At 42.0% G+C, this 26121-nt stretch overlaps 1 protein-coding gene across 1 annotated transcript in view; it reads left to right on the top strand.

The window, feature by feature from the left end:
- PLEKHA7 (pleckstrin homology domain containing A7) overlaps positions 1–26121 on the top strand; it is a 302716-nt gene that overhangs the window by 143887 nt on the left and 132708 nt on the right. Inside the window, exons 4-5 of the mRNA XM_054970740.1 lie at positions 3004–3087; positions 16937–17048. Of these exons, the coding sequence (XP_054826715.1) occupies positions 3004–3087; positions 16937–17048 (196 nt within the window). The remainder of the gene's footprint in view (positions 1–3003; positions 3088–16936; positions 17049–26121) is intronic.

Below are 26121 nucleotides of genomic sequence, written 5' to 3'. Positions count from 1 at the left end.
AGCTTAAAACAGAGTTTCTGTCAGAAATGTTGAGTTACTGTTAGAGTGATATATAATCTTACTCTCTGACATTTTGTGGTTGGCTCTACCTCCTGTGACAGCCATTTTGTGGTTGGCTCCATGTCATGGACTGCCCTGGTGTTGCATGGGTAGATGAGTCTTGATCAGAGGAGAAGGACCACCTCTTTCATGTCCTTCCTTGGCAGACCCCTCCTGTGAGGCAAGTCCTTCAGGTGCCAGCCAGTACTGGCACCACCCCCTAAGCTAGCAGGCCCGTCATGCTTGGAGGCCCCAGCATACCTACCACCAGAGCTGCCACAATCTCACAAAGGATACCAGAAGCAGAAAAGAGCCTAGAGCAGAGGCCTGGACTAGGCACAGGGGCGCACGCTTGGCAGTTCGAGACCGCCCTCCTGCTGAGGAAATAGCAGGAGAGACCACTAAGGCATTGCAGGATCTGGGCCCCACTACTCCTCATGAATAGAAGAACTGGTTCAGCTTGTGGAAAAGAACATAGCATCACTTGTAGGGGAAATTCCCTGTATAAGGCTACAGGGAGGCTGGAGCCTCTGTGGGATCAACTTATTTGTATTGACTAGCCTATTAGTTGTCTGACTTGCTTGTGGTTTGACTCTTGTTTGAATAGAGGAAGCTGAGATATGAAAGAAGCTGTTCAGCTTTTAGCCCACTTTTGAGCAAAGCAGAAAGCAGGACTCTTACTTTTCCATGAATCAGTGTAAACTTTCATAGAATTTTATAATTTGTCTTTGTTTTAAGGGTGTTCACTTGAATAACAGTCACAGTGTATTATGTCAAATAATTACTTGTTCTTGTGTGCCAGGTTTCATCTCCCCACATAATTTCTTCAGCATTATTTTTACCAGCGTTAATATAGTACTACTGACCATCCTATAACTGATATTGCTCCTGCAGGGGTGCAAATGCTCTTTAGATCCTAAAACACTGGCCAGTTGGGTTCCTGTAAAAACTGTAGGACTGTGCCTGAAAAGTGAAAGTTTTGAGAAAATTTCAGATACAGCTAGAGATAGTGCATTGTCATACTGGCTCCTGCAGGAGGTGGCACCAAATGCCATACCTCCTGCCCTGCTTTGCAAAATATTTGCATGGCAAATATGCTGGACACAGTGAATCTGGAGGGAGTAGGCTTCTTTATCTGAACACTTATTTCCCCTTGTACAGTGGCCTGGATCCCTGAACTCTATGACTGGAACAAAAGCTCCCTGCAAAAAAAGCACATAGCAACAGTCAGTCAGGCCTGAAGGGGGAATGGAACCACATAGGATGAGCCCAGGTGCTCATCAATCCTGCTGATCTTCCATTGACTGCAGCTGCTCCAGTAGCTGTGAAAAAAACCTTTATTTGAATGAGGACAGCCAATAGCAAGCCTTGCCATCGGTGGCCCTGCCATTTTCTAAAAGGATTGGCAGGTGCCATGACACCCATGGGCACCATGTTGATGAACCCAGAACTACCCTACTCAACTATCTTCAAACCAATTTGCATAATTGTTCCTCTTACATAGTGATTGCTGTTGAGTCATAGACACTCAGAGATACCATTTTCTTAGCTAATAGATCATCAAACCAGCTATGAACTAAGTAGATCTCTCTAATGTTTAGTGTATTCTTGTTCCGTATGATTAATCTAGGGCATATTGTCAGGGTTAAGCTTCTTGTGCCTTTTATAAAACATAGGAGATAGTAACAGCCTAATTCTAAAAGTATCTTTAGTAGCAGTGCTGCAGATCACTGAGATTAATCATAATAATGATGAATGAAGCAGAATGATCAGTATAAACCCACTTTTCAAGAAAAACTGCTAGCAAACTATTTCCCTTTTATAGAATTGTGGTTCACAACAGGTAAGATGCAGAACTCCTTTGAGGGCTATCTTGATTTTCTGCAAGAGGTGAATGGACATTGATTCCTGTCTACATCATCTCTTCTTTAAAAACTTTATTTTGGGGGCTAATTGGAGTTACTGCTAGTACAACAGTAAGATGTAACTGGATTGCAGCTGGTTAAAAGAAACAGGTACATCAATGTCACTTTAAAGAATCATCGTTGGGGTAAACTGCACATTGCTTCTGCACGGAGGCATTGAATTTGTATCCAATCCAGAACCAATCTTCTCTCTTTCTCTCTTCTGTCCTTCCTTTTCTATTTGCACAATGCTGTCCCCAGTGATTCACTTTACAGGTTTCCTTCTGCTTTGCTGCAGTTTCCCCAAATCTGGCTTGATGAATCTTTTTGGAAAGGTGGAAGTTAAAGCATATTTGCATTTTATGTAGATGGGAAGGTACATGTTTTTTAAGGTCCTGCTCACACTGGTGCCATTGCAAACAATGACTTAATCACTGAAAAACAGAGATGATACTTTTTAAAAAACCTTGTTTATACTAAGTAGAAAACCCTAAACTAATACAAATTAAAATAGACAATTGGAAAGATATATTCTATAAATTGCTATACTAGAATGAGTATTCTTCAGTATTAGGGTTGTCAGGTCTCCTGTTGAGGTGGGAAACCTTTTGCTGGCAGCAAGAAAAAAATAAATTTAAAAATCACTGTTGGGCCAGTGACATGATATCACTTCTGGGAAAAACTCAGAAATGGCATCAGTCCTCTCTAGCAATCACTGCAAACTCTATGGTAAAACCACATCGCTTCCAGTTCCCCACGTACCGCCCCTTCCATTCTTGCCAGTTGCCATGCACAGCCTGGCATCCCTATTCAAAACCAAAAAACACTGTATTGGGGAGTTAGTACAGTAACATGCATTGCTGGATTTGTTAACTATCACAAGTATATGTAATTATTTCTTTGAATTTAAATAGGGTAGACAATCTCTCATAAATCCAACAAATCTGTGAAATGAAGATGAATTATTTCAATCCCCCAGCAGGAGCTGGACTGATGAAAGAATACAGTTCTTTTCTGAAATATGCTTGCTTATTAAATTACAGTGTTGTTTTCTTTTCAGCCATAACCAGCAGACTACAACATTTAAGCATCCTGTGACTGGCCAGTTTTCTCCTGACAACATTGAATTTATTTTACAAGAGGAGTAAGTAGATTAATTTGTTATATTGCTTTTTTTCTTATAACATTTTATAGGATGTTTTATAAACATTTGCGTAGTTCTGCTCTAAGATCATGTTAGAACTACAGAATATGTTACTTCAAAAATTCCCAATTTGTAGCAGTAATAATGTTTTAAATTTAATGTTTATACTAATACTAGAAATAGTTTTAGAATGAGTAATGGAGCTGTTACCATGGAATACAGATACCTATGCACATTCACAAGTGTGCCCTGCACCCTAGTTTGGCTATTTAGAGTATATATACACGTGCATGTTTAGAGGAAATATCATGGAAATGAAATGGAGGCAATTCTAAATTTAAAGTTCAATTTTGTTAATTATAAAGGATAGATAAAAAGGTAGAAAGAGGGCAATTTAAAATGCAGTGCAAGCCATAAAATGATTCATTGTATAAGTAGCAAAATACCCTATTAGAACCAGTGGAAATAGACACTTGCTGTCATGAAAGGAAATTGATAAATTACTTATCATCATACATTAACAAACCTCAACAAACAAACAAAAAAGAAACCAAAAAGGTAAATACAAAAAAAAATCTGAGAAAAAGGAAAGAAAAAATATTGTAAGTTGCTTACAATTATTGCCATACATTTGTTTTACAGCTTCAACAAGATGTTGCTACAGTTCCTTTATGCCTATGTTGCTACAGCTACATTTATGCCTATTTAATTTGTGAAATTACATCTTTCCATACATTGCTACTATTGAAAAGAAGATTAAGAATTGTAGAGCGTTAATTAGAAAAAGGTACAAATGGATTCCAGTTAGGATAAAAAGCCATTTGCTGCCATCAAAGGAACTTGATAAGGCCCTCCCAGTGTATTGTGAGGAAAGGTAAGAGTAAACGTGGTCCCCTGTGCAAGCACCAAGTCATTAACTGACCCATGGTGTGATGTCACATCATGATGCTTTCTTGGCAGACTATTTATGGGGTGGTTTGCCATTGCCTTCCCCAGTCATCTACACTTTATCCCCAGGAAGCTGGATAATCATTTTACCGACCTCAGAAGGATGGAAGGCTGAGTCAACCTTGAGCCAGCTACCTGAATCCGGCTTCCGCCAGGATCAAACTCAGGTTGTGAGCAGAGCTTGGACTGCAGTACTGCAGCTTTCCACTCTGTGCCACGGGGCTCTTATTGTGAGAAAAGTGAGCCCAGATTATAGGGAGGTAGGTTGGTTAAGGGTGAAAACACAAAAGCACTGCCAAAGCTAAAGCCTTTTACGAGTGAGTCTAGGCATGGAGGGAATTATGATGTAGAGATCACTACAGTCATAGCTGAGAGCAAGAGAAACTGCATATGGGGAGCTTTGCAGGCTAGTAGGAGAGCTGGGGAAGAGATCCAGTAGGCTGTACAGCCAGAGCTGGGGAAAGGCTTGAACATTGAAAAGTAGAAGGGAGGAGTGGATGGAGTTAGATCAGTCTCCTGACAAAAGAAGGGAGTGATGAAGAGGTCGTGGGCAAGGAAAGTGTGATGAGGAAATGATGCCCTTCTGGGGTGTGGCTGGGTTGGAGATAGCTTGGGCTGTTGAAAGTCAACCAGGGAGGAGACATGGGATTGTTTGTGAGCTCATTGCTTGGGGGCAGGGGGAGAAGGCTTGGGAGGACAACAACAGGGGTTAAATTGGGTCCATACTTTGCTTGTTCTACCAGCTTGAAAAGGGTCTTAAAGTTCAGCAGCATAATGGTGAAAGACGGTTCATGGGGAGAACATATGCTAATGTGATAGTTCTGAAAGCCCAACTTGTATCTCAAAAATCATGGATTTTTGGTGAGGTGGTTTAAGAGGGCAGGTAGGGATGTTGAATGGAGTTGTTTCTTTGTTTTTTTACCTTTTGGCATTTGATATTTTTCCAGAGCAGCGTATTTCTAGTTGGCATTTAATTTCACCACAGGCCTTAATTTTATTTTTTAGATCATCTGCTTTCTTTGAAGGCCTCTTGAAGAACATGTGAGCTTATAAATAAAAAACTTTGAAACAAATTAATTGAAAGTGATCATACTCTCCCTCTTTTCCCAAAATCATCCTTATTGGATGGTGCAGCATTCCAGATAAAATGGAGACTTTTATTTCTTTTGAAGTGATATAGGGTTGCCCTGGTCCATATGAGTTTGGAAATTCTTGGAAGTTTGGGGGAGGAGCCTGGGAAGGGACCTCAGTGAGGTATTATGTCATAGAGCCCACTCTTCTAAGCAGCCATTTCCTCCAGGGAAACTTATCTCTGTAATTGGGAGATCTGTTACAATTCTGGAAGATCTCCTTGCCCCATGGCACTGATGCAATCTCACACCATCAACTCTCTGCTAAGTCTGGAGATTCCATTGTTTTCAAATAGCTTCCAAAATCTTGAAGTCCAGACTAAATTTTCTGCAAAGTAGAACACTTTTTAGTTGTTGACTCTGAATGAAGAATCTTATTCCTGTTAGTTGACAGTCTTCCATATACTTATCTTCAGCATATGCTTTGATTGGATATGCCTATAAAGAAGCCTGTTCAGGTTCTGCAAACTTGAAGGGTGGGTAGATCCAGGTGTTTTCAAAGAACCTGTGATAGTACTTCTTGGGTTTCAGTTAACTGGCTGAGGCTATGAACTGATACAGTAATCATGTATTGTATTTTGTGCAGAATTCAGTATTACTGAGTGTTTTGGAGAGATATTTGAGATGTTTAAGGCCTCAATACTTAAGCTTGTTTGGAAGATAGACTAATTTAAAAAGACAAAATTTGCTTCTGAATAAATTAGGATTTCATTTTAAAGTAGCGGTCTTATTCTCATTAACAGTAAATTTCACTGAAATCATTGAATTGAATCAATGAAATCAATAATAGGTAGATATATACAGCAAGGCAGCCCAGATCTTACTTCAGCTGACTATGAGGAATTTCATTTTTACTGAGGTACATAATAAAAGCTGGCATGTGTGTGTGCATACATATGCCTTGCTCTGCCTTTATTTATTTCATTGAAAAATGTATTTATTTTATTTATTTAACAAAACTTATATCTTGCTTTTCTGCCCTCATAAGAGCCACCAAGGCAGCTAACAAATTAAAACATACATGATTAAAACCAACCAAAACAGTAAGAACACAGTGCTCCAAATGGTCCTGATTGTCTTCTCCACAGTTAGGTAGACATGTATTTCAACATTATCTCAATAGGAGATGGTAAAGGAAAACTTACAAGATTTTGCTTGAAAGTGGCACCAATTCATTGTGAAAACCTGTGGAAACCTGCATGGACTGCTGTGGTATCAAGTCAGTAGATAAGGCCTCAGGACAAACTGCCTCTAAGCCCTGCCTTGGCAGACCCCTCCTGTGAGGCAGGTCCCTGAGGACCTCTGTAAGGGACCCTCCTCGAGCCAGCACAACCCTCAAGCCAGGAGGCCCCAGCGTGGATTTCCCACTGCCAGACCCACCACAGTCTCCTGAAGGACCTCAGGAACAGAGAGCATTAAGGGCTAGGACAGCGGCCTGGACCAGGTGCAGGAGTGCCTGGCAGCCTGAGGCTAGCTTCCTTAGTAAAATACCCAGTTAACCAGTAGCCATGACATCAGTGACTAAAGGAATTTTTTTTTCTCTTTAGCACCCTTTTCTTCAAAGTAGCAAAGCTATTCAAATAATCTCTAAGAATCATACAAATGAAAATAAAACTCTCCTTTTATTTTTTATATTGGCCTATATTATGAAATTACTTCCTGTTTCACTTTTTAAAACAAAGGTCTCAGCTGTTCCATGAACATGCAAGTGAGATAAGGTACACTTCATATAATGTATTCTATTTTTCACATATGGCTTCTCACTTAACAACATTGTATGTGAATGTTACCTTAGAGCTTGGTTTGCATTGTGGAAGGGGGATGCTGTTTATGGAATAAAGTGCCCTTGAGGTTTGTTGCTTTAGAGAAGAAATAGAAGTCCATTATTGTGAAGGAACACCATACTGGATAGAAAAGGTAGAGTAAAAGGTTTTAGCTAGCTATGTAAGCTAAGAAAAAGAGAAATCTGGTATTGTAAAGAAAGTAAAAGCAACACAATCCCTGCCTAGAGCACCTGGAATTTACTAGGTTGATCCGGAAGTTATAGCTGGTCCAAAATGCAGTAGCATGCATCCTCACTGGTACTCTGGTTAGAACACATATTAACCTGTTTGTGTTCCAGTTGAGTTCTGGGTCAAATTAAAGGTATTGACTATTTTGTTCAAAGGCCTAAACAGATTGGGACTTACATACCTGTGGGACCGCCACTCACCATATGCTCCCTGGAGGGTTCTGTGTTCATCCAGTCAACTACTTCTGGTGGCCCCTGGCCCCAAAGATGTTCGCCTAGCCTCAACTGGCAAAACTCTCTCTCCATTGAGACCAGGGCCCTGCAGGACTTACTACAGTTCCGCTGGGCCTGTAAGATGGAGATGTTCCACCAGGCCTATGGGAGTGGTTGAAGTCTGGGCGGGTTACTTGGTTGGCCTCTCTGCTGTGGCCTTGGTCCACTATTTATGGTTTATGGTTTTAAATTACATTTTATATTTAGTACTGTCTTATTAATTTTATATTGTATTTATTGTTACTGTATTTTAACAATGTTATTACCTACCCTGAGCCTGCTCGTGAGAAGAGCGGGTAACGATGATGGGAAAAGATGTGACAGATTGACAATGAGACAGTACTAGTAGGGAGCTCAGCCAGAGCTAGTGATACCTCTTCTTATGTTTTTGGACCTTTCAGTGAGAGTGAACATATAAGGGACTGAAGACTGCTTTGTAAAGAGAGTTTGAGCAATTTCTTCATGAGTTGCAAAAAACAAGTTTAGCGCACAAGGTTCCCAGGTCCCATAGGAGCCAAATTGGGGGTTAGGAGGGTGTTGGGGGCCACATGGGGTATCAGTGACTTACTTGCACATGTGCCCACCTGCAGAGCCAGAAATTGATGTCATACTTGGTACAATGTGGAATCAATGGGCTAAGATGGGGCCAGTTCTCTAAAAATCAGCCCAAAATTTAGTGTTTGAGGATGATTTTTAGAGAATCAGCCTCTGGTGTGACCTGTCACTTCCACATCGTGTCAGAAATTACATCATTTTGGCATATTTTTTTGAGTAAAGGTTTTGTTTAAAAAGAAAAAATACGAACAACAATAGAAAGTGCATAAAACGTATACAAGCACTACATTTGAACTAACAGAAAAATATAAAGTATATAACAGCACAACTAAATTATATGCTAGCTCTCTTCCCCTCTCCTTAGTTGCTTATAGATAAAGGTAAAGGTAGTCCCCTGTGCAAGCACCGAGTCATTACTGACCCAAGGGGGGGGGGACGTCGCCTCATGACATTTTCTTGGAAGATTTTTTATGGGGTGGTTTGCCATTGCCTTCCCCAGTCATCTACACTTTAACCCCAGGAAACTGGGTACTCAGTTTACTGACCTCAGAAGGATGGAAGGCTGAGTCAACCTTGAGCCAGCTATTAAAACCCGGCTTCCACCAGGATTGAACTCAGATCGTGAGCAGAACTTGGGCTGTAGTACTGCAGCTTACCACTCTGCGCCACGGGGCTCATACCCAGTCTGCTTATACCCAGACTTTAATGTCAATGATTTTTCATCAGTCGTCTCGTCTGTATTTTATCTCTGTAATATAATTACCATAATTTATCTTAGTTTTAAACTAAATAATCGAAAAAAATCTTTCTGTTTTCTCCAGAATTCCAATATTGGTCTGCTGTGCACATAGGAAGTTAATTTAGCCATTGATGCATATTCATACATCTTGTATGTCCATTCAGGGATGTCAGGGCACAAATCTGTTTTCCATTTTGCTGCATATAGTACTCTCGCAACTGTCACCATACAATGGAAAAGATCTCCCTGATCTTTTGTAACATTATTTGGTAAAATATTTAATAACAGTTTTCGGGTTCAGCTCATACCTGAGTTTAAGAATCTTCTGCATCTCTTCATGTATCTTTATCCAATATTTTTGTGTTTCCTTGCATGTCCACCACATGTAATAAAATGTTGCATTCGTACATTGACATTTCCAGCACTGTCCACTATAGGCCTTACTAATTCTCACAATATCTTTGGGCATAGTATACCATCTAAAGAACATTTTGCACCAGTTCTCTCTTAAAAATTGGCAGTCTGTAAATTTAATATCTTTGGTCCATAGATTTTTCCCATTGATACATGGGGATGATTTGTCTAAAGTTTTTCATCCATTTTAACATAGTTTTTAACTTGTTCTATTTCTATGTGGTGTTGCAGTATAATTTTATAAATTTTCTCGTAAATGCTTCAAGTCACTGCTTATAATTCAAATTCTGTTTTTTCTCTTCATCTGCCACCTTCTTTGAGAGTTTGTTCTTTGAACTTAGATATTATTTGATGATACATCGACCGTGGAATGTCTTTCCCTTGAACTTGGATGCAAAGGAGACAGAGTAGTAACGATCTGCAGTAACAGCAAACAGCAACCAGGCTTCCAAATTCTGCTTGTAGTTGTCTTGCAGTTCCCTTCTCTCCCCTTGCGCTTTGGGATTCCTGAATGGTGGGATCCATCTGCTGGAAGGCATTCGGCAACCATAAAGTCAATAGCTATCTGTCTCTTTTAGAGAGTTGCACTGGAGCTCTGCCTGCTGGGCTGCTCCATGAGCTCAGGTCATTCAAGGTGACAGGCAGCATGAGTTTGGGGCAACAGTAACACGGATTGGAGTGGGGCGACAGTCACCCTTGATAGTAGTTGCTGTACCTGTATCCACCATCTTCAGGGGAGGTGTGACACTGGCATGGTATCATACTGGCATGGTATCATACTGGTATTGGAGTACCAATATATCTCCACCCCTGCTCTAGTCAGCACTGTGCACTCTTATTGCTAGGACGTTGTGAGAAGCAGAGTTGTTGAAACAATACACAGATTAGGTACACGAGAAGAGCAGGAAAAAATAATTGCAACCGTCCTGGTCAGAGGCACAGACTGACTCCTTTCCTTACTTATGCGTGGTGTCCTGTGAATTCTGAGCAGAACTGTGTTAGGAAATACAACAACAGTGTTCTCACTTGGTTGCCTGTGATATGTATCCCTTTGATGCTGCTAAGGGCCCGCTGTTAAAAGTGCAAGGCTGTGTGTTCTTTTCTGTAGAACGCAAACCAAAGAGATAAAGCTGCACACTACACATCTTAGCATTTGAACTCTCTGCATCTGGCTTGTAATGTGGGAGCTGTGATTGGATAACGTGATAGGGGTTGGCTGTACCTTAATTAACATTCTGAGCTACACCAGGGTTTGCTGACATTGGAGGTGTATCCATGGTTGGAAGTGGTTAGGAAGATGACTAGGGCTGAATCCATACTTACTGGTGTAGCACTAAACAGTTGGAATGATAGCGTCTTCCTGGCGCTTTTTCTGACGTCATCACGCCATGACGGCATCGTGGCACAATGACATCATAAAACGTGCCAGGAAGATGCTATCATTCCGACTGTTTAGCTCTACGCCGGTAAGTGTGGATTTGGCCTAGGTCCTGTTCCACCTGTGTCAGGCTCCCCAACAATGTCCAGACCTATGCTGGTGCAGTGGTTATGCTGGCATTACTTGCAGCTGAATTGGTAAATGTAGTTCATACCAATTAAAATAATGGAACTGCAAATGTTTAATATTTCATTCTGTAAAAGTTTTTTAAAAATAGCATATTTCAGAGTGTAGATTCAGCCAAACTCTTGGCTGCTGAAGAATAAGAATAATTTGATTCCAAATAGATGTTGGAAATTGACCTGCTGTCTTGACTGAAACCTTGAGGCTGATTGTAGTGTTCATGAGCTGTTTTCCTCTGATAGTTTGCTCTTTTGTAGGAGAAATAACGAACAATGACCCAAGAATTGCTCTTGCCTACCTATATTGTTTATTCTTTGATTGAGTATCAGTGACAGGCACAGAAATGTTCAGGACAGCCAGTTTGTCAGAGCTTTAGTTTGGCTGTGTTCAGTGCAGATAAGGAGCTATGAGGTTTCAGTGCAGCAATAAGTTGTATTTTGTAGATAGAAAACCTTATGTTTGTCATGTGGCTAAATTTTTAGCTTCCATTTTCTAATTTGTGTTGGATGTTTAACAAACTCTGAAGCTTTAAAGTGTAGTATAGAATGAATAGTTGCACAGTTTAAAGGAATAGCTATCACAATTGATAAAGTATCCCTGGGATAATTAACTTCTTCTTTGTCCATTGCTTTTTGTAAACTATGGAATTCCCTCCTCCCCCCACCATAAAATTAGGATAAATCCTAACCACTAGGGGAATAGTTATAAATTACATTTGTAAGGTACATTATTATGAGCTTCTTACGGCATAAGAAAATAATATTTATTACCTCTCTTTCAAGTAACATAGCATGTTGGTACTTGTGTGAGCATCTGTATACTCTTGACAGACAAAATTTTATTTTAATATCTTTAAATTGTTGTTGTCATTAAATCCTCCTTGTGCTCACTCCTCCTTGCCTGTCTCAGTAGCTTCGTGAAGGCTGTGAAAACATGTTTTTCTACAACATAAAACCTCAATTGAAGTTTATTAAATGTGCTTAGTTAAAATTGACTTTGTTAACTGGCATGTTTTGACTTGATTCTGAAACAGATGATTAACTTAATGTGGCAACATTTTTTTGTTGGCAAAACTGACCATCCTCCTTGTCCTCCAAAGACCTTGTTCTTTTAGTCCGCTTAACTTTTTCTGAGCCCAAAGAATAATTCATTGTTTCCTATTTGCTGTTCTGTGCCCCCCTTTCTGACATGAACAATCAATTCTCCCGTGACATAATGTTATTAAGCTTCTGTTCCAAAAACTGCAATGTGGGCTTGGATTTTTAATTAGCATGCAGAGGTGGCAGAATGCTTTTAATGACATAGACATACATAGTTAATCTATATATGGTTGACTACCCATTATAAAATAGATCTTAAAAATGTATACTGCATCACTGGTATATTAAGCATGCATAATTTTTAACATAGTAGATTAGAATATTTTAACATTTGAACATCTTTGAGGATTATTTTGGTTGTTTACAGTGTCCTCTACTCATTGACATTTGCTCTCTTGTGCTCCATATTGTAGTTTGTTATGACACTTGAGTCAAACTAACTACAGTTACTATAGAACAGGAATTTGAAATATGGATTGAAGGAACAAATAGTTTGCAGCACTACCCCCCTCCCCCAATTAGCGCTACCCATAGGTTGCCAGATTGGGAAACCATAGTAAACACCGCTAAAGCAGCCAGGAACCTCTTTTTGTACAGTGTATGGCCTGTAGCAGATAAGGATAGATGGGAGAGCTTGGTTCTTTGACTGCAACTCAGTAAGATAATATTTTATCACATTATTTTTCTACATTTTATACCCTGGAAAAAAACCTATAACTCTTTTTCTTATATTCCCAGAAATATGAATTTTGTACCACTTCATTTAAAATTAAATTGTTTTAAGTAATTACTGCCTGTGACTAACCTGAGTTAATGGATGGCCTGGCTGAACGTTATGTAGGGGATGTGTGTGGGGGAGGTGCTGTGATTCGGTTCCAGCAAGTGGCCTTGGCTACTGCGGGGGTGCGAGCAGATTGGTCATGCCTCTATGCTCCTCCGGGCTATTTGGGTGAGGCTGATCATGAGGGGGGAAGTGAGTTTTCCTGTACAATGGGCGCCTGTGGGCTACACCACCTTTTTCATGACATAACTTTCCACTTTTGTGGCAGATATTTATTGCCTGGGCTATACATACTATGAAAATGAAACTACATATGAACTACTTTTTTTGCCTCCCCTCAACCCTATTCTTTTTGCCATTATTTTATCAGATGAGAGAGGCAAGAGCATCATTTTTGGCACCTTATTTATAATTTATTAAATAAATGGGGATCACACTTTAACTGCTTCTTTCTATTTGTATTCAACTAGAAAATTTCGCACAGCAGGAAGCAGAGTGAGCCAGGATATTTTCTCCAGAGATACACAAGATGATCAAATGAACTTTGAACAGCTTTGGTCACTCATGTTAGTGCAGCTAGGGCTGGATATTGCATGCTACGCCCTGAGTACCTGTGCTTAGTTTTTGGCAGTTTGGTGTAGTGGTTAACAGTGACAGGACTCTAATCTGGAGAACCGAGTTTGATTCCCTACTCCTCCACTTGAAGCCAGCTGAGTGGCTTTTGGACATTCACATCTCTCCAGAGCTCTCTCAGCCCCACCCACCTCACAAGGTGATTGTTGTGGGGATAATAATAACATACTTTGTAAGTGTTAAGTTGTCCTGAAGCGCGGTATATAAATTGAATGTTGTTGTTGTTATTAAAATATCTTCTAAATATCAGATTAGGATTAGTTAAAGAATGTCAACATATTGTTGCTTTGCTAGTTGATGAGTGATATTATAAAATGGAATATGACAGGCATGCTTTTGAAAAGAAACTTCCCTAAACAATGCCCACACATGTGCTTTTTTTATGGTGGTCTTTTCAAGGGAATATGTTCCTTTTATTAAGTAGTTTTTAGTTTTGAAAGCTCCTCCCATTGAGTGCTATCTCTTTTGCACTTCCAGTGATACCCAAGAATTCTATATTGCTTTCTGGTCATGGTGATTAAATTAATTTTATGTTTAACGGTGTACTAATTATGACTCTTTAAATAAAGGCTGAGTTATGCTACTTTGAAATCCATCAGTGTGATTTCTGTCACAAATAACTCCTATTTTGATGGCTATATTAATGTGAACTTGTTATTCACAAGATTTGTAAACTTAACTGAGGCACAAATGAGGATTACAAAAGAATAAATGAGTTTATTTGTTTACTTTTTTATAAAGGTTTAACATTTTGTTTAAAAACAGCTGCTATTTGAATACTACTGTATTAATTAATATTTGAATGTTACTGGATTAATACTCTGTTGAGCATGAATTTTTCTTTTTTAGGTTATTACTGTTACGTGGGCTTAAATACGGACAACCCAAATCCCTTCTGATCTTAAATGCAATTTCAGTCCTGACTGACAACTGTTTCAGTAAACCAGGGCATGATAGCTCATATCTCAGAAGTTCTTCAAATCATCCAGATCCCACAGTAAGAGTAATACAGTGGTCTTCAGTCTTTATTGGATACATAAATAGACAGAAAAATCAAGAAAGAGATGCAAATTTCAAAATGCAATGTGAAGAAATAAAAATACACAAATATGGAATGCAATGAAGAATAGTAGACATTACAGAAGTGGTCGCTTTAATTAGATGTGTTTACCCAGAGCTTGTACAAATGGAACTTTAAGGACAGGAAGCAAGCCAAGATAGGAGTCCAAATGATTAGATTGACAGGAAAAGAGAGAACTGGACTTGGAGCAGAAGTGAAAGGGACAAAGAAAGGGATGCAGAAATAGATGTCGGGTGTTCTAGAAGCAGGGATTTTTTTGTGGAGCAACTCACCTGTACTGAGTACTAACCCTTTTGAGAGGCTCTCCCGAGGAGGGAATTGGTGGAAATTAGTGCAACCATATCTATGAGTACTGGCACGTTTAAAAAACAAAAACAAAGAAGTACTATTTAGAAGGAACAGGTTGGGTAGCTGAAGAAGGCTGTGGGTAGGTGGAGAACAAGGCCCAGGGTGCCAGCAGAGAAAGAAAGGCAGCTCTAAGTGGTCGTCTGTGAGAGAGAAGGAAAGGACAAAGCAAGTCAGTGGTGCGTACACTGGACAGTCAGGCTGAAAGAAGAATCAAGAGTGTGGGTAGAAGATATTTCTGTGTTGCTGGATCCAGAAACAAGAGCTTTGTCAAGTGTTAGAGTGGTGGAGTGACAGTTCTGGGGTGAAACTGAACCTAATCTGGTTGCTAAATGGGTATTTCTCTCCTTAGAATTTGTATGTATTACATCCAGTGGCAGTAATAAGGAAGGATTCTATTGTGAGTTTTGAGGGGGAAGTTAATGGGGCAGGAGAAGAAGTTATCCTTGCTGACTATTTCCTTCATATAACAGAAAAATGTTATTCTGTATGAACTGGTACAGTGAAATCTTTGGTTATTTTTCCATAAGCACCATTTGGTTTGGGTGTGGGATGATCCCTTGGAGTGGCAAGTCAAGCTTCTGATGGAGGAGTGTGACAGTTTCTCATGGGAATCTGGCTGTTTCATCATGAGATGGCATTTTATTTCACATAATTGCTATCATAATTGCTTGGATTGATTCACAGTGGACTCTTCAGGGGCCAAGGAAAATAGGAGGTTCTGGGGGGAGAATATTCTAACCACTATACAGCACTAGTTCAGTATGTATCACCATTGAGCCAGGGCTTGAAAAGCAGTATTTTATCATCACCATCTGAAGAGAAGCTGTATTGTATAGAGTTGTTTTAATGTTATTTGTATACTATGGTTGTTGTGGATTTTCCGGGCTGTATAGCCATGGTCTTGGCATTGTAGTTCCTGATGTTTTGCCAGCAGCTGTGACTGGCATCTTCAGAGGCGTAGCACCAAAAGACAGAGATCTCTCAGTGTCACACACTCTGTGTCACACACTCAGTGCCACACACTGTGACACTGAGAGATCTCTGTCTGTTGGTGCTACACCTCTGAAGATGCCAGTCACAGCTGCTGGCGAAGCGTCAGGAACTACAATGCCAAGACCACGGCTATACAGCCCGGAAAACCCACAACAACCATCGTTCTCCGGCCGTTAAAGCCTTCGACAATATATTATTTGTATACTGTTTTATCTGTTTTTAACTGTATTTATGTAAATTGAAATGTTGTACTCTTCCCTGAGCCCACCTGGTGGGGAGGGCGGACTAAAAAACAAACAAACAAACAAACAAACAAATAAATAAATTGTTTTCTTTACAGGGAATAATCAACAGAGTGCTGCACAGCTGCTCTTAGATATCAAAACAATGTTTACATGTCTGGCTGTAGCTAGTGAAATTGACTTTTGATCTTGTGAGATTGTTGTAAAATGGGATTTTCTTACAGCTAAAATGTAGGAGCGGGGTGTCCCTGCATATATGGGGGATAATGGACAAGTTTCTTGTGGCAGGCTTCAATAGCTAAAGGAATTTATGCCGGTAAAAGTTTTCTACCGGTCACCAAAGGCAAGACCTCTTCTGTTCACTAAGAATTTCTATTCTGATTTGTACATCATATTGTAAGAACATCTTTTCTATGTCTTACGAGGTAGGCACAGTATAATGTCATTATCCCAGTCTATTGAATACTGATTTTGTGTTAAGCAGTAACAACACATACTGCTATGAACGCTGATCCCATACCCATAAGTAATCTGATACACAGGGCAGAAGGCACATTCATTTCCGTTAATTGTATTTAGTGAATAAAGGATTCTGGCAATTTATCTAAAAATATAATGGATATTATAAAAGATGAAGCATTTAAAGATGAATTTGTCATTAACCCAAACATAATTACAAATTTCAGCGGAAGATATGAAACTAAATAAATGGCGTGCAAGCAATCACTGACAGTAGGAGCGTGTTAAGCGACTAATATCTATTAATCATTAAGTATTTGACTGTTGAATTAATATGATATACTTATAATGCCTCTGGTGCATAAAATGTGATAGTTATATCTCATACTGAACTGAATTGACCATACTTTTCTTAATGGTGGTGTTTGAATAAAGCTGTTCTAAGTGAACATTTTATTGCATTGGTGCAAGTTTGAAATAGCTTGCAATTTATACCTACTTACTTGCTGCACAAGATTTAAAAAGCTACCCTTCAAATTTAAAAAATGAAATGCTATAGAAGTATTTCTTTTTTTTTTTAGGCATAATTTGCATATGTCCAAGCATCTGATAAACCAAAGACCCTCAAGCATGGTCAGTGAAACATCTACTGCAGTAACTACATCCACTATAGATACAAAGCCCAGCTCTAAGGTAAGGCTGATTCTTTCCTCCCCTGAAAGGTGAACAATCTCTCTCTCTCAAGAACAGAATTTATGTCTTGTTAGTTTCAGAAAGATAAGGGACTGAGCTGAGATTCTTATTCTTTTAATGTTTCCCAATTTTATATAAAGAGCTATTGCTTGCATACTGTTTAGTACAAATATTTATCTGGCAAAGTTTACCTGCATAATGTTTGTCAGCCATAACAATTTCTAAAAATTAAGTATTTTGATTTTGTAAGTTCCAGAACACACATGGAGCTTTTATAAATGCAGGCTGCACTGTATACTTTCCTGAAGAATGCAACTGAACGATGGAGCTATACCCTCAGTGAAAGAGCAATCCTTATGCCTTATATGAACCAGTAGCTTATCACTTAGCCAAGACTGGTAATGTCTGAGATTCCAAAGATAAATGGGTTTCAGCTTTTTAAATGGGCCATAATAAACATACAGAAAACATTTTTGAAGTATCCTTCATAACATTACCTATTATACAAGATTGGCATTTGTTCACATTTTTCATGTAAAACAGTCTTCTTTGAGAATTTTGTCTTAGCAATTTGGAATTTTGTCACATTAAATTTTTTAAAAAGATATTTTAACTTTACAAAAATGTTGCTTTTATTTTGTAGTCTCTACAACTGCCTGCCTGTTCAGTAAAAACATTGTTCTCCCTCTGAGGCGGAGGACATCTTGGGTGATTCCCACCATCCAATCAGGGAGGCAGGAACTAACTTTCTTCCTCTTCCTGTCTAGCCTGTGGGACCACCCTCTCTTCCTTCAGTTCTGTTCCTGCCTCCTGGGAGAGCAGTTCTTCAGCAGACTAGCTCTGCTGCCTTTTTTCTCTATCTCTTATTTATCTTTCTTCTTCCTCAAACCATTCTTTACCTTACTCCTTACTTATTTCATTACCTTACTCTCCTCCCATTTCCTCTTCTTTTACTCCTCTTGCCAAAGAAAGAAAAGAAGAGGACGATATGGTCTCTAGGGAGGCATCGGACTCTGAGGAAAGCTCCATGGAGGAGAATATGGGCTATTCCCACAGAGCCGTCCTACCGGCGGCGGGAACAAGCCCAGCCGGCACCAGCATGCCTCTTAGGCTGTATGGGTTCCCCGGCGAGGAAGTGGCCTTGGAAGAGACGCAGGCCTCTATACAGCCCCATCTTCCACAGAGGGAGCTTGTTAAAACAGCGTGCCTCAGCCAGCCAGCTGAGAACAGCGCCACCTGGTGGAGCTCAATTTTGGCAGGAAACAATGCGACGTGCTTGCCAGTCTCTTGGCAGGAGAGACACGGCTGAAACATAATCCAGGCAGTCCCTGGCTGTTCCCATGGAGTCGTTCTGCCGGCCGTGGGAATAGACCTTGTTGGCGCCGACAAGCCCCTGAGAGCGGCCTGGCTCCCCGATGCACAAGTGGCAGAGTCTGAAGACAGGCCCACAAAAAAAAAAAAAAAAACTCCAGCCGACAAGCCCAGGAGGGTCACGTAAGTGTTCCCCCGAGGGTGTTATGCCTCCAGAATTCCTGTCAGCAATTAGACTGACTATGAGGGAAGAAATCCGGTCACTTTGCCAGTTAGAAGCATCTTGGCCCTATAAAGATTCCAGAAATCTCCTCAGCCCTGGCACCATGTGAATGTGCCCATCCCAATCTCCTGACTGGAGATTTTTACAGCAGGCCTTTCCCCTTTGGATTTAGCCCTGCTTTTACAACAGGATCTAGCCCTGCCTTCCCCTGTCAGATGGGTAATGTATAAAGGGCGCAAATTTGCCAGTGTCTTTGAACCTTTTAACTCTTAAGACTAACCAGGAGGGAGGGAATAGTGGTGTGGTATCTGCCTCCTCCTCCCTCCATGAGTAAGGCTGTAGCTCTGTAGAAGAGCTTCTGCTTTTTATGCAAAGGATCCAGGTTTGTTTCCCATTAACTCCAGTTTAAAAGATTAGGTAGATGAGGGGAAAAACCTCTTCCTGAGACCCTGGTGACCTGCTGCCAGTCTGAGGAGATAACACTGTCCGATGGTCTGAGTCAGAATAAGGCAGTTTGTAATGTTTATCAGTCAGGGATCCCCACGGAGCAGGGGGATCCCCCTCAGATAGAGTTCGTAATGACAGGGAGAAGGATGAATTCCTTCAGATGTGGAAGAGGAGAAAATATCCCTACCAGAACAGTCAGCCTAGCTGTCTGAATCTGAGGACTACCAGTATTTACTACCTAAGACATTCTCAACCTTAGAGCTGTAGAAATTACCCTTGGGGGAGTAGTCTGGGTATACTAAATCCAACTCAGGGAAACGAGAGTCTGTTCCTAGTGAAGGTTCCTCAGAAAAGGTCCTCCCATTTCCAGAATATTTGGGGAGAAGGTTCAAGGCTGAGTGCTCTAAACCATAAACCAATTAATAATCCCCAAACTTGGTCCCAAAACAAAACAAACTGTACTCACTACCTTTCTTTGCTATGAGTTGTTGCAGGTACCTGCGATGGAAACTCCAGTGGCTACACTTCAGTCATCTGGGCTCTGGTCAGAAGATGGATAAGGATCAGTCAGAGACCACTTAGACAAGAGGAAAAAGGCCATGCTAACAAGTGCTCTCGAGGCCATGACCATGGCTATTAAAGCTACAGCTATTGTCTCAATTGCCTCAAGAGTGTCAGGAGTATGGATCTGGAAACTGATCCAACTCTTCCTGTACAACAATAGCTGCTTCCATTGAAGGGGCAAACAGAAATGTAAGGGCCAATACCTTCAAGACAGACGTCATCCTGGATACATTTACCTTTTTCTTCCAGGATTATGGTCTTGGCAGCAGTAACAAGCCAGCACGCTTGACTAAGAGCATGGCCAGCAGATTCACACTCTAAAAATATCGTCCTGGCATACCTCTTTCAGAGAGGCAAGCTATTTGGGGATGCCCTGGGAAAGATCTAGACTGAGACCTAGGACAGAAGAATGTGTTGCCAAAAACACTCAAACTATCTGAGAGGAGATCCATTGGCCCTCAGCCTTTTATTCACAACACACACTACTAAGGTCCAGACAAGATTCCAAATGGCCATCCTGGGGTTAATCTAGGCAGCCCTTTATTAAGGGGGGGTCTTTTCAAGACCCCACTTGTAGTATAGTGGTTAAGGAACTGAACAGTGATGCAGCACTCTGCAGGTTCAAATCTCACTACTGCCATGAACTTGCTACATGGCCTTGGATAAACCAGTCCTCTCAGTCCCAGCTCTCCAGCTGTATTGTGGGGATAATGCTTACCTTTTCCTAAGATCAAACAGACAGTTCTCCACATGTGGAAAGAGATCCAACCTTAATACCCAGATCTCTTAAGACAGGACTTGCTAGCTGTCCCTGTGAGAGGCCAACTACTCTTTTCCATCAAGCCTAGGTTGACAAGCAGGCAGGACTTACAAATAGTCTCACAAGGCTATTCCATACAATTTGAAAGCTGCCCACCAGAAAGAGGTCTACTCAATCTTCTTCTCAGTCCCTAAAAATAATAGGGACTGGAGGGTGTTATTAGACTTCAAGTTTTTTGAACAAGTTTATTAAATTGTATCACTTCTGAATGGAGACTCTGCACTCAGTTGCAGTGACCAATCAATCAGAAGAACACATGACATCTACAGATCTCACAGAAACATACATCCATGTGCCATTTCTGACAGCCCATCAACAATACCTAAGATTTTATATTTTTTAAAAAAAACAATTGGCAGTTATGAGCCATCCTGTTATGGCCTGTCCATCACACCAAGAGTATTCACAAAATTAATGATCAACCCCATCATACATTCATCTACGGTCTTCCTCTGCAGGCACACATGGGACTGCGCACGCGCAGGCCTGCCGATACCGGAGATTTTTATAGCTCTAAACCACTAGGGGGCGCTCTCGCCTCTAAACTTGCATGTGCAGCCGCTTTCCTGCCGAAACGGCTCCTAAGAGGTGGAGCGCCCCTCACATACCCTCAGTTTCTCTTTCGCCGCCGATCGTTGAGGTTTACAGCTCTTCCTTTGTACGCGATGTCGGAGACGGCCTTGTTCAAGTGATGTGAGACCTGCGATCACAAAATGACAAGGTCGGATGGTCATTCTATTTGTTTATACTGCCTTGGAGAAACGCACAATACTCAAGCATGCAAACATTGCCAAGCGTTTACCTCCAAGGCCAGGGCGGAACGAGCGGATCGCCTGCATGCCTCCCTCTGGCAGCGTGCGATGTCTGTTGAGGATCCCCCACCAAAATCCTCTTCTGCTCCATCTGTGCCCTCTCGTCCTCCCCTAGAGGCGTCAGGTTCCAGGACTCCACGCTCCCAACCGTCCCCAAGTCCATTGGAGTTGAGATCCGGGAAAACGGCCCCAGCACGGAGTTCGTCGGAACCGACTGCTTCGGTTCCGAGACCTTCTCAGAGTCGACCTCCTTCGACCTCTTCAACTGTTCAGACTTCACCTAGCCGTGGAGCCCGTGGAAGTAAGACTCTCTCGGTTCCGAGGACGACCCCACCGGCTTCTCAGGATACATTGGATCCGAGGACTTCGGATCCAACTTCGAAGTCGAAAACAGGAACCAATCCTGAAAAGAAAAAGAAGAAACGTAAACACTCCAACAAGCATGACAGGGCGGTGTTGGAGAGCCTGATTGCTGCTCTCCCGTCGGTTCTGATCGAATCCATTACTGCCCTTTCGGAGAGGCGTGAGGAGTCGACTGACCGCCCTTCTTCTAAGACCCCTCCTGCAAGGGTGACCCAGGAAGAAGATGTGACTCCGATCGAGAAGCCCCCTACCCCATCGGGTCGGCCGCGATCAGCTTCTTACGAATCGGGCTTGGTTCGTTCTGTGAGGAGTCAACGGAGTTGGTCTGATCGTCGGAGCAGCCCTTGCTCCTACCGGAGCCGTTCCAGGGATAGTCGGCGTCGAGATGAGCCAGTTACCCACTACAGAGAGGGCTCGTACTATTCGGACCGACAGTACAGAGGGGTCTCGTTGTCCCCCTCTTTTAGAGCCGGTTCCTACACTCGATATGATCAAACACCTCATCCGTCGGAGGTGGTCTCCTCGGATCCGTGCTCGATGCAGCGAATCCCCGTTATCGGATTCACCTGAGAGGGCGATTGGGCCCTCGGAAGAGGCTTCGCCCACCGATGATTATTGGGCCTATAACGAACTTCTGCAAAGAATGGCTAAGGCTTTGGACTTGGAAGTTACATCAACTGAGTCCAAATTCACCGATAAAATACTGCAACATATTTATTCGGGGTCGACACCCTCGATCGCTTTTCCCCTTATTGAGGGTTTTGCTGATCTTTGGAAGACGTTGCACACTAGACCTGCGTCTGCTACGGCCACTAATAGGAAAGTGGAGAGTCTTTATAGAACCAAGGATGATGTACACTCGTTCCTTGCAGTGCACCCGCCCCTGTCCTCACTTGTGACTGAGGAAATGCAGGCTTGACCTCGTCAGGGCTCGATGTCGGCTCCGGCTGACAGGGATAGCAGAAGAATCGACACCATGGGCAGGAAGCTGTACACTTCTGCAACGTTTGGCATCAAGGTTGCGAATTACGCAGCTATGATGGCGGCCTACCAGCTTTTTCTATGGAAGAAGGTGGCGTCTTTCCTCCTGAGGATTCCCGAGGAACAGCTTACTCTACTTCGAGTTATACAAGAGGAGGCTGTTCGCCTGTCTAGGCATCAGATCAATGCTGGTAGGAGTATGGCGGACACTTCCGCCAGATCACTTCTCTCAGCTGTGGTGTTGCGCAGGTATGCTTGGCTTCGCACGACTGCCCTTCCTGTGGAGACGAGAAATAAGGTGGAGGATTTACCCTTCGAGGGCACCACGCTGTTTTCTGAAAAGACTGATGAATATCTGTCCAAAAAGAGGACTGATTGCTTGACTGCCCGCTCGTATTGGGTCCTGCACCAGGCCCCGCAGCAGTCTTCTTGTCCATACTACCGCTCCTTCCAGCGTGGCAGACAACACCGCTACCAGCCCTATCAAGGGTATGTTTACCAGCCTCACAGAAACCATCAGAGCCCGCAGTCTGCTTTTCCTAGACGGAGGCAGGGCCAGCATCCTAAGCCTGGTTCCCAACAGCATCAGGCCAAGGACCAAAATCAAGAGCACAAGCAATTCTGACAATCACAGGGACCTGACCCCACGTTTGGGGACAGGCTTAGTGCATTCTTGAGTTCATGGTGTTTGATTTGTTCAGATGTTTGGGTTCTTTCTATAATCCAGTTTGGTTATAAAGTTGAATTTGTTGATTTACCTTATTTACGTCTCCCTATCTTTTCTTCGGACGTTCTACGATCTGAGATCTTAGGGTAGCTTTCTGCTCTATTACAGAAAGGGGCAATAGAGGAGATTCCTGTTGACTCAGCTGGATTGGGATTCTATTCCAGCCTGTTTCTGGTGGAAAAGAAGGATGGTGGGCTAAGACCTATCCTGTACCTTAGGGGCTTGAACAAGTTTATACGAATCTGTAAATTTAAGATGGTTACCTTACAAATGGTATTGACCTTACTGCCCCTGCAGTCTTGGTTTGCAGTCCTGGATTTGAAGGATGCATACTTTCATATTTCTATTTTCCCTGAACATCGGAAGTTTTTACGCTTTGTCTATGACCAACGAGTTTTTCAATATAGGGTTTTACCCTTTGGGTTAGCCACTGCACCTAGGGTATTTACTAAGTGCGTGGCAGTGGTTGTGGCTCACTTGCGCCTTCAGGGCTGTCGCATATTTCTATATTTGGATGATTGGCTCCTGGTTGGCGACTCTGAGACGGATGTGTCTAATCAAGTGTCTCTCATGCTGACTTTATGTCTGCGTTTGGGACTTTTTGTTAATCAAAAAAAGTCTAAACTGATTCTTGTATGCTCCATTCAGTTCATAGGGGTACTCTTAGATGGTGTAAGAAATGCGGGCTTCTTGCCTGTGGATCGTGCTTCTAAGATCAAGAGACTCATTTCTACCTTTAAAAGGTGTTGTTTTCAGTCCGTCCGGTTTATCCAGACACTGTTGGGTTGCATGGCCTCTACTGCTACGGTGGTCCCACTGGCCAGGTTATTTATGCGGCCTCTCCAACTATGGTTCAATTCGGTTTTTTCACCGGGCTGTGATTCTCAGAATAAGAGGCTGTCGGTCCCTGGGGGGGGGGGTGTCCTCTTTAGACTGGTGGTTGGAGGATGCTAACCTGTTTAGAGGTGTGGAGTTCGGACATTGACAAACTCACCTGTCTGTCACTTCGGATGCCTCCCTGTTTGGCTGGGGGGCTCACTGTGCAGGATCTTATGCTCATGGTTTGTGGTCTGAGTCTGAACGTAAGGAGCATATTAATATTCTTGAGTTGAGGGCAAATTTATATGCTCTGATCTCCCTTTCAGATGCCGTGCGGAACAATTCCATCCAAGTCCTGACAGACAACACGATGGCGATGTTCTATGTCAACAAACAAGGTGGCACTGCGTCTGTGGCGCTCTGCACCGAGGCGATGAGGCTCTGGAAGTGGGCCACAGATCACACAGTGTGGCTGCATGCAGTACACATTCCAGGGGTGGAGAATTCCATGGCGGATCACCTGAGCAGGCTCCACAGGGACAACCACGAGTGGTCCCTCCAGGACAAGTATCTTGCCCCAATCTTCTCCAGATGGGGGACCCCGGAGCTGGACCTCTTTGCGACAGTGGAGAGTCGCAAGGCCCCATGTTATTGCTCCAGAGGAGGCGTAGGCCCAGAATCACGTGGGGACACGTTTCAACTAGATTGGTCGGGTCCCCTGTGTTATGCCTTTCCCCCGTTCCCGCTTCTGGCCAGGGTCCTCAGCAAGATCCAGAGAGACAAGGCGTCAGTCGTCTTGGTGGCCCCTTATTGGCCGAGGCAACCCTGGTTCCATTCTCTCCTGAGTCTACAGACTCAATCGATCAGTCTCCCGGTGGTTCCAGACCTCCTGTCCTGCGAGGGGGTGCTTCACCACGACATCGGGAGACTCAAACTAACAGCTTGGCTGATCAGACCGGGGGTGCCTTTTCCTCGGCTGTGACTCACGTTTTATTAAATGCTAGGCGTCTGTCTACGAGGCAGTCCTATGCCCTTAAGTGGGATAGGTGTCGGCAGAGGGATTTGGACCCTTTTCTGTCCTCCCTTTCTTTTTTTTTTTTTTGAAAATTTTTTATTGGGTTAGGATCAATTATTTTCACATTACAATCAATTCTCCCATTTTCCAGTTTCTAACCCCCTCCCTTTCCCCCCCTTTTTGTTGACTTCCAACAGTTTTCCAACCCTTTGTCCCTTTTCCCTTACTCCTTTTAAATTCCTCTATCTAACAAATGTATATTCTCCCTTTATTCTAAGCAATACTTCTTTAACTATTTTTAATACTCTGTACCCTAACTATGAGTCCTTATTTCCATATTGGATAGACAATTTATCCCATTTTTCATAATTCCAATTTCAAATATTTCTATAGATCATAAACCGTATAAACCATACATTCATATAAATCAAGCAATTTGACTTATACTCTATGTGTTACTCATTCTTTCTTCTTCTTTCTGTTTTAGTTATATTTGATTACATTAGTATTTCTATTCCCCTTCAATAGTAAATCTATATAACTGTCATCATATGATGTCAATCAATTTGACTCATATATATCTTCAGATAAACATATTCAGTTTGGTACATTATACAAATCTTACCAGAAAGAAAATATTATTAGTTAGTCAGTCCTTATAGTTAACCCTTATGGTTAGTTATTTTCTATCAATATTCTATTTGTTATTCTATATATATCAATCTAATAACATAACTGCTTAGAGATTCACGTTTACCTCTTCTCCCCCCCCGGTAAAGTCACCCCCCTCTGCATTTTATTGTACTTCAATAGTTCTCAAACTGCCACAGTCCTCCTCCCACCTCCCATTTCTTCACCAGATATTGTTTCAGCTTCTCCCAGTCTGTGTTAAACTGTCCTGGGGCAAGGTTTCTCAGTTTTCTTGTCATTTTGTCCATTTCTGCCATATACAGCAATTTGTAGATCCAGTCTTCAATAGTTGGCACTTCTT

The sequence above is a fragment of the Eublepharis macularius genome, chromosome 2, assembly GCF_028583425.1.
Source record: "Eublepharis macularius isolate TG4126 chromosome 2, MPM_Emac_v1.0, whole genome shotgun sequence".
Lineage (NCBI taxonomy): Eukaryota > Metazoa > Chordata > Lepidosauria > Squamata > Eublepharidae > Eublepharis > Eublepharis macularius.
Note: the sequence above shows the minus strand (reverse complement) of the source record. Positions and strands in the feature narration are given on the sequence as shown.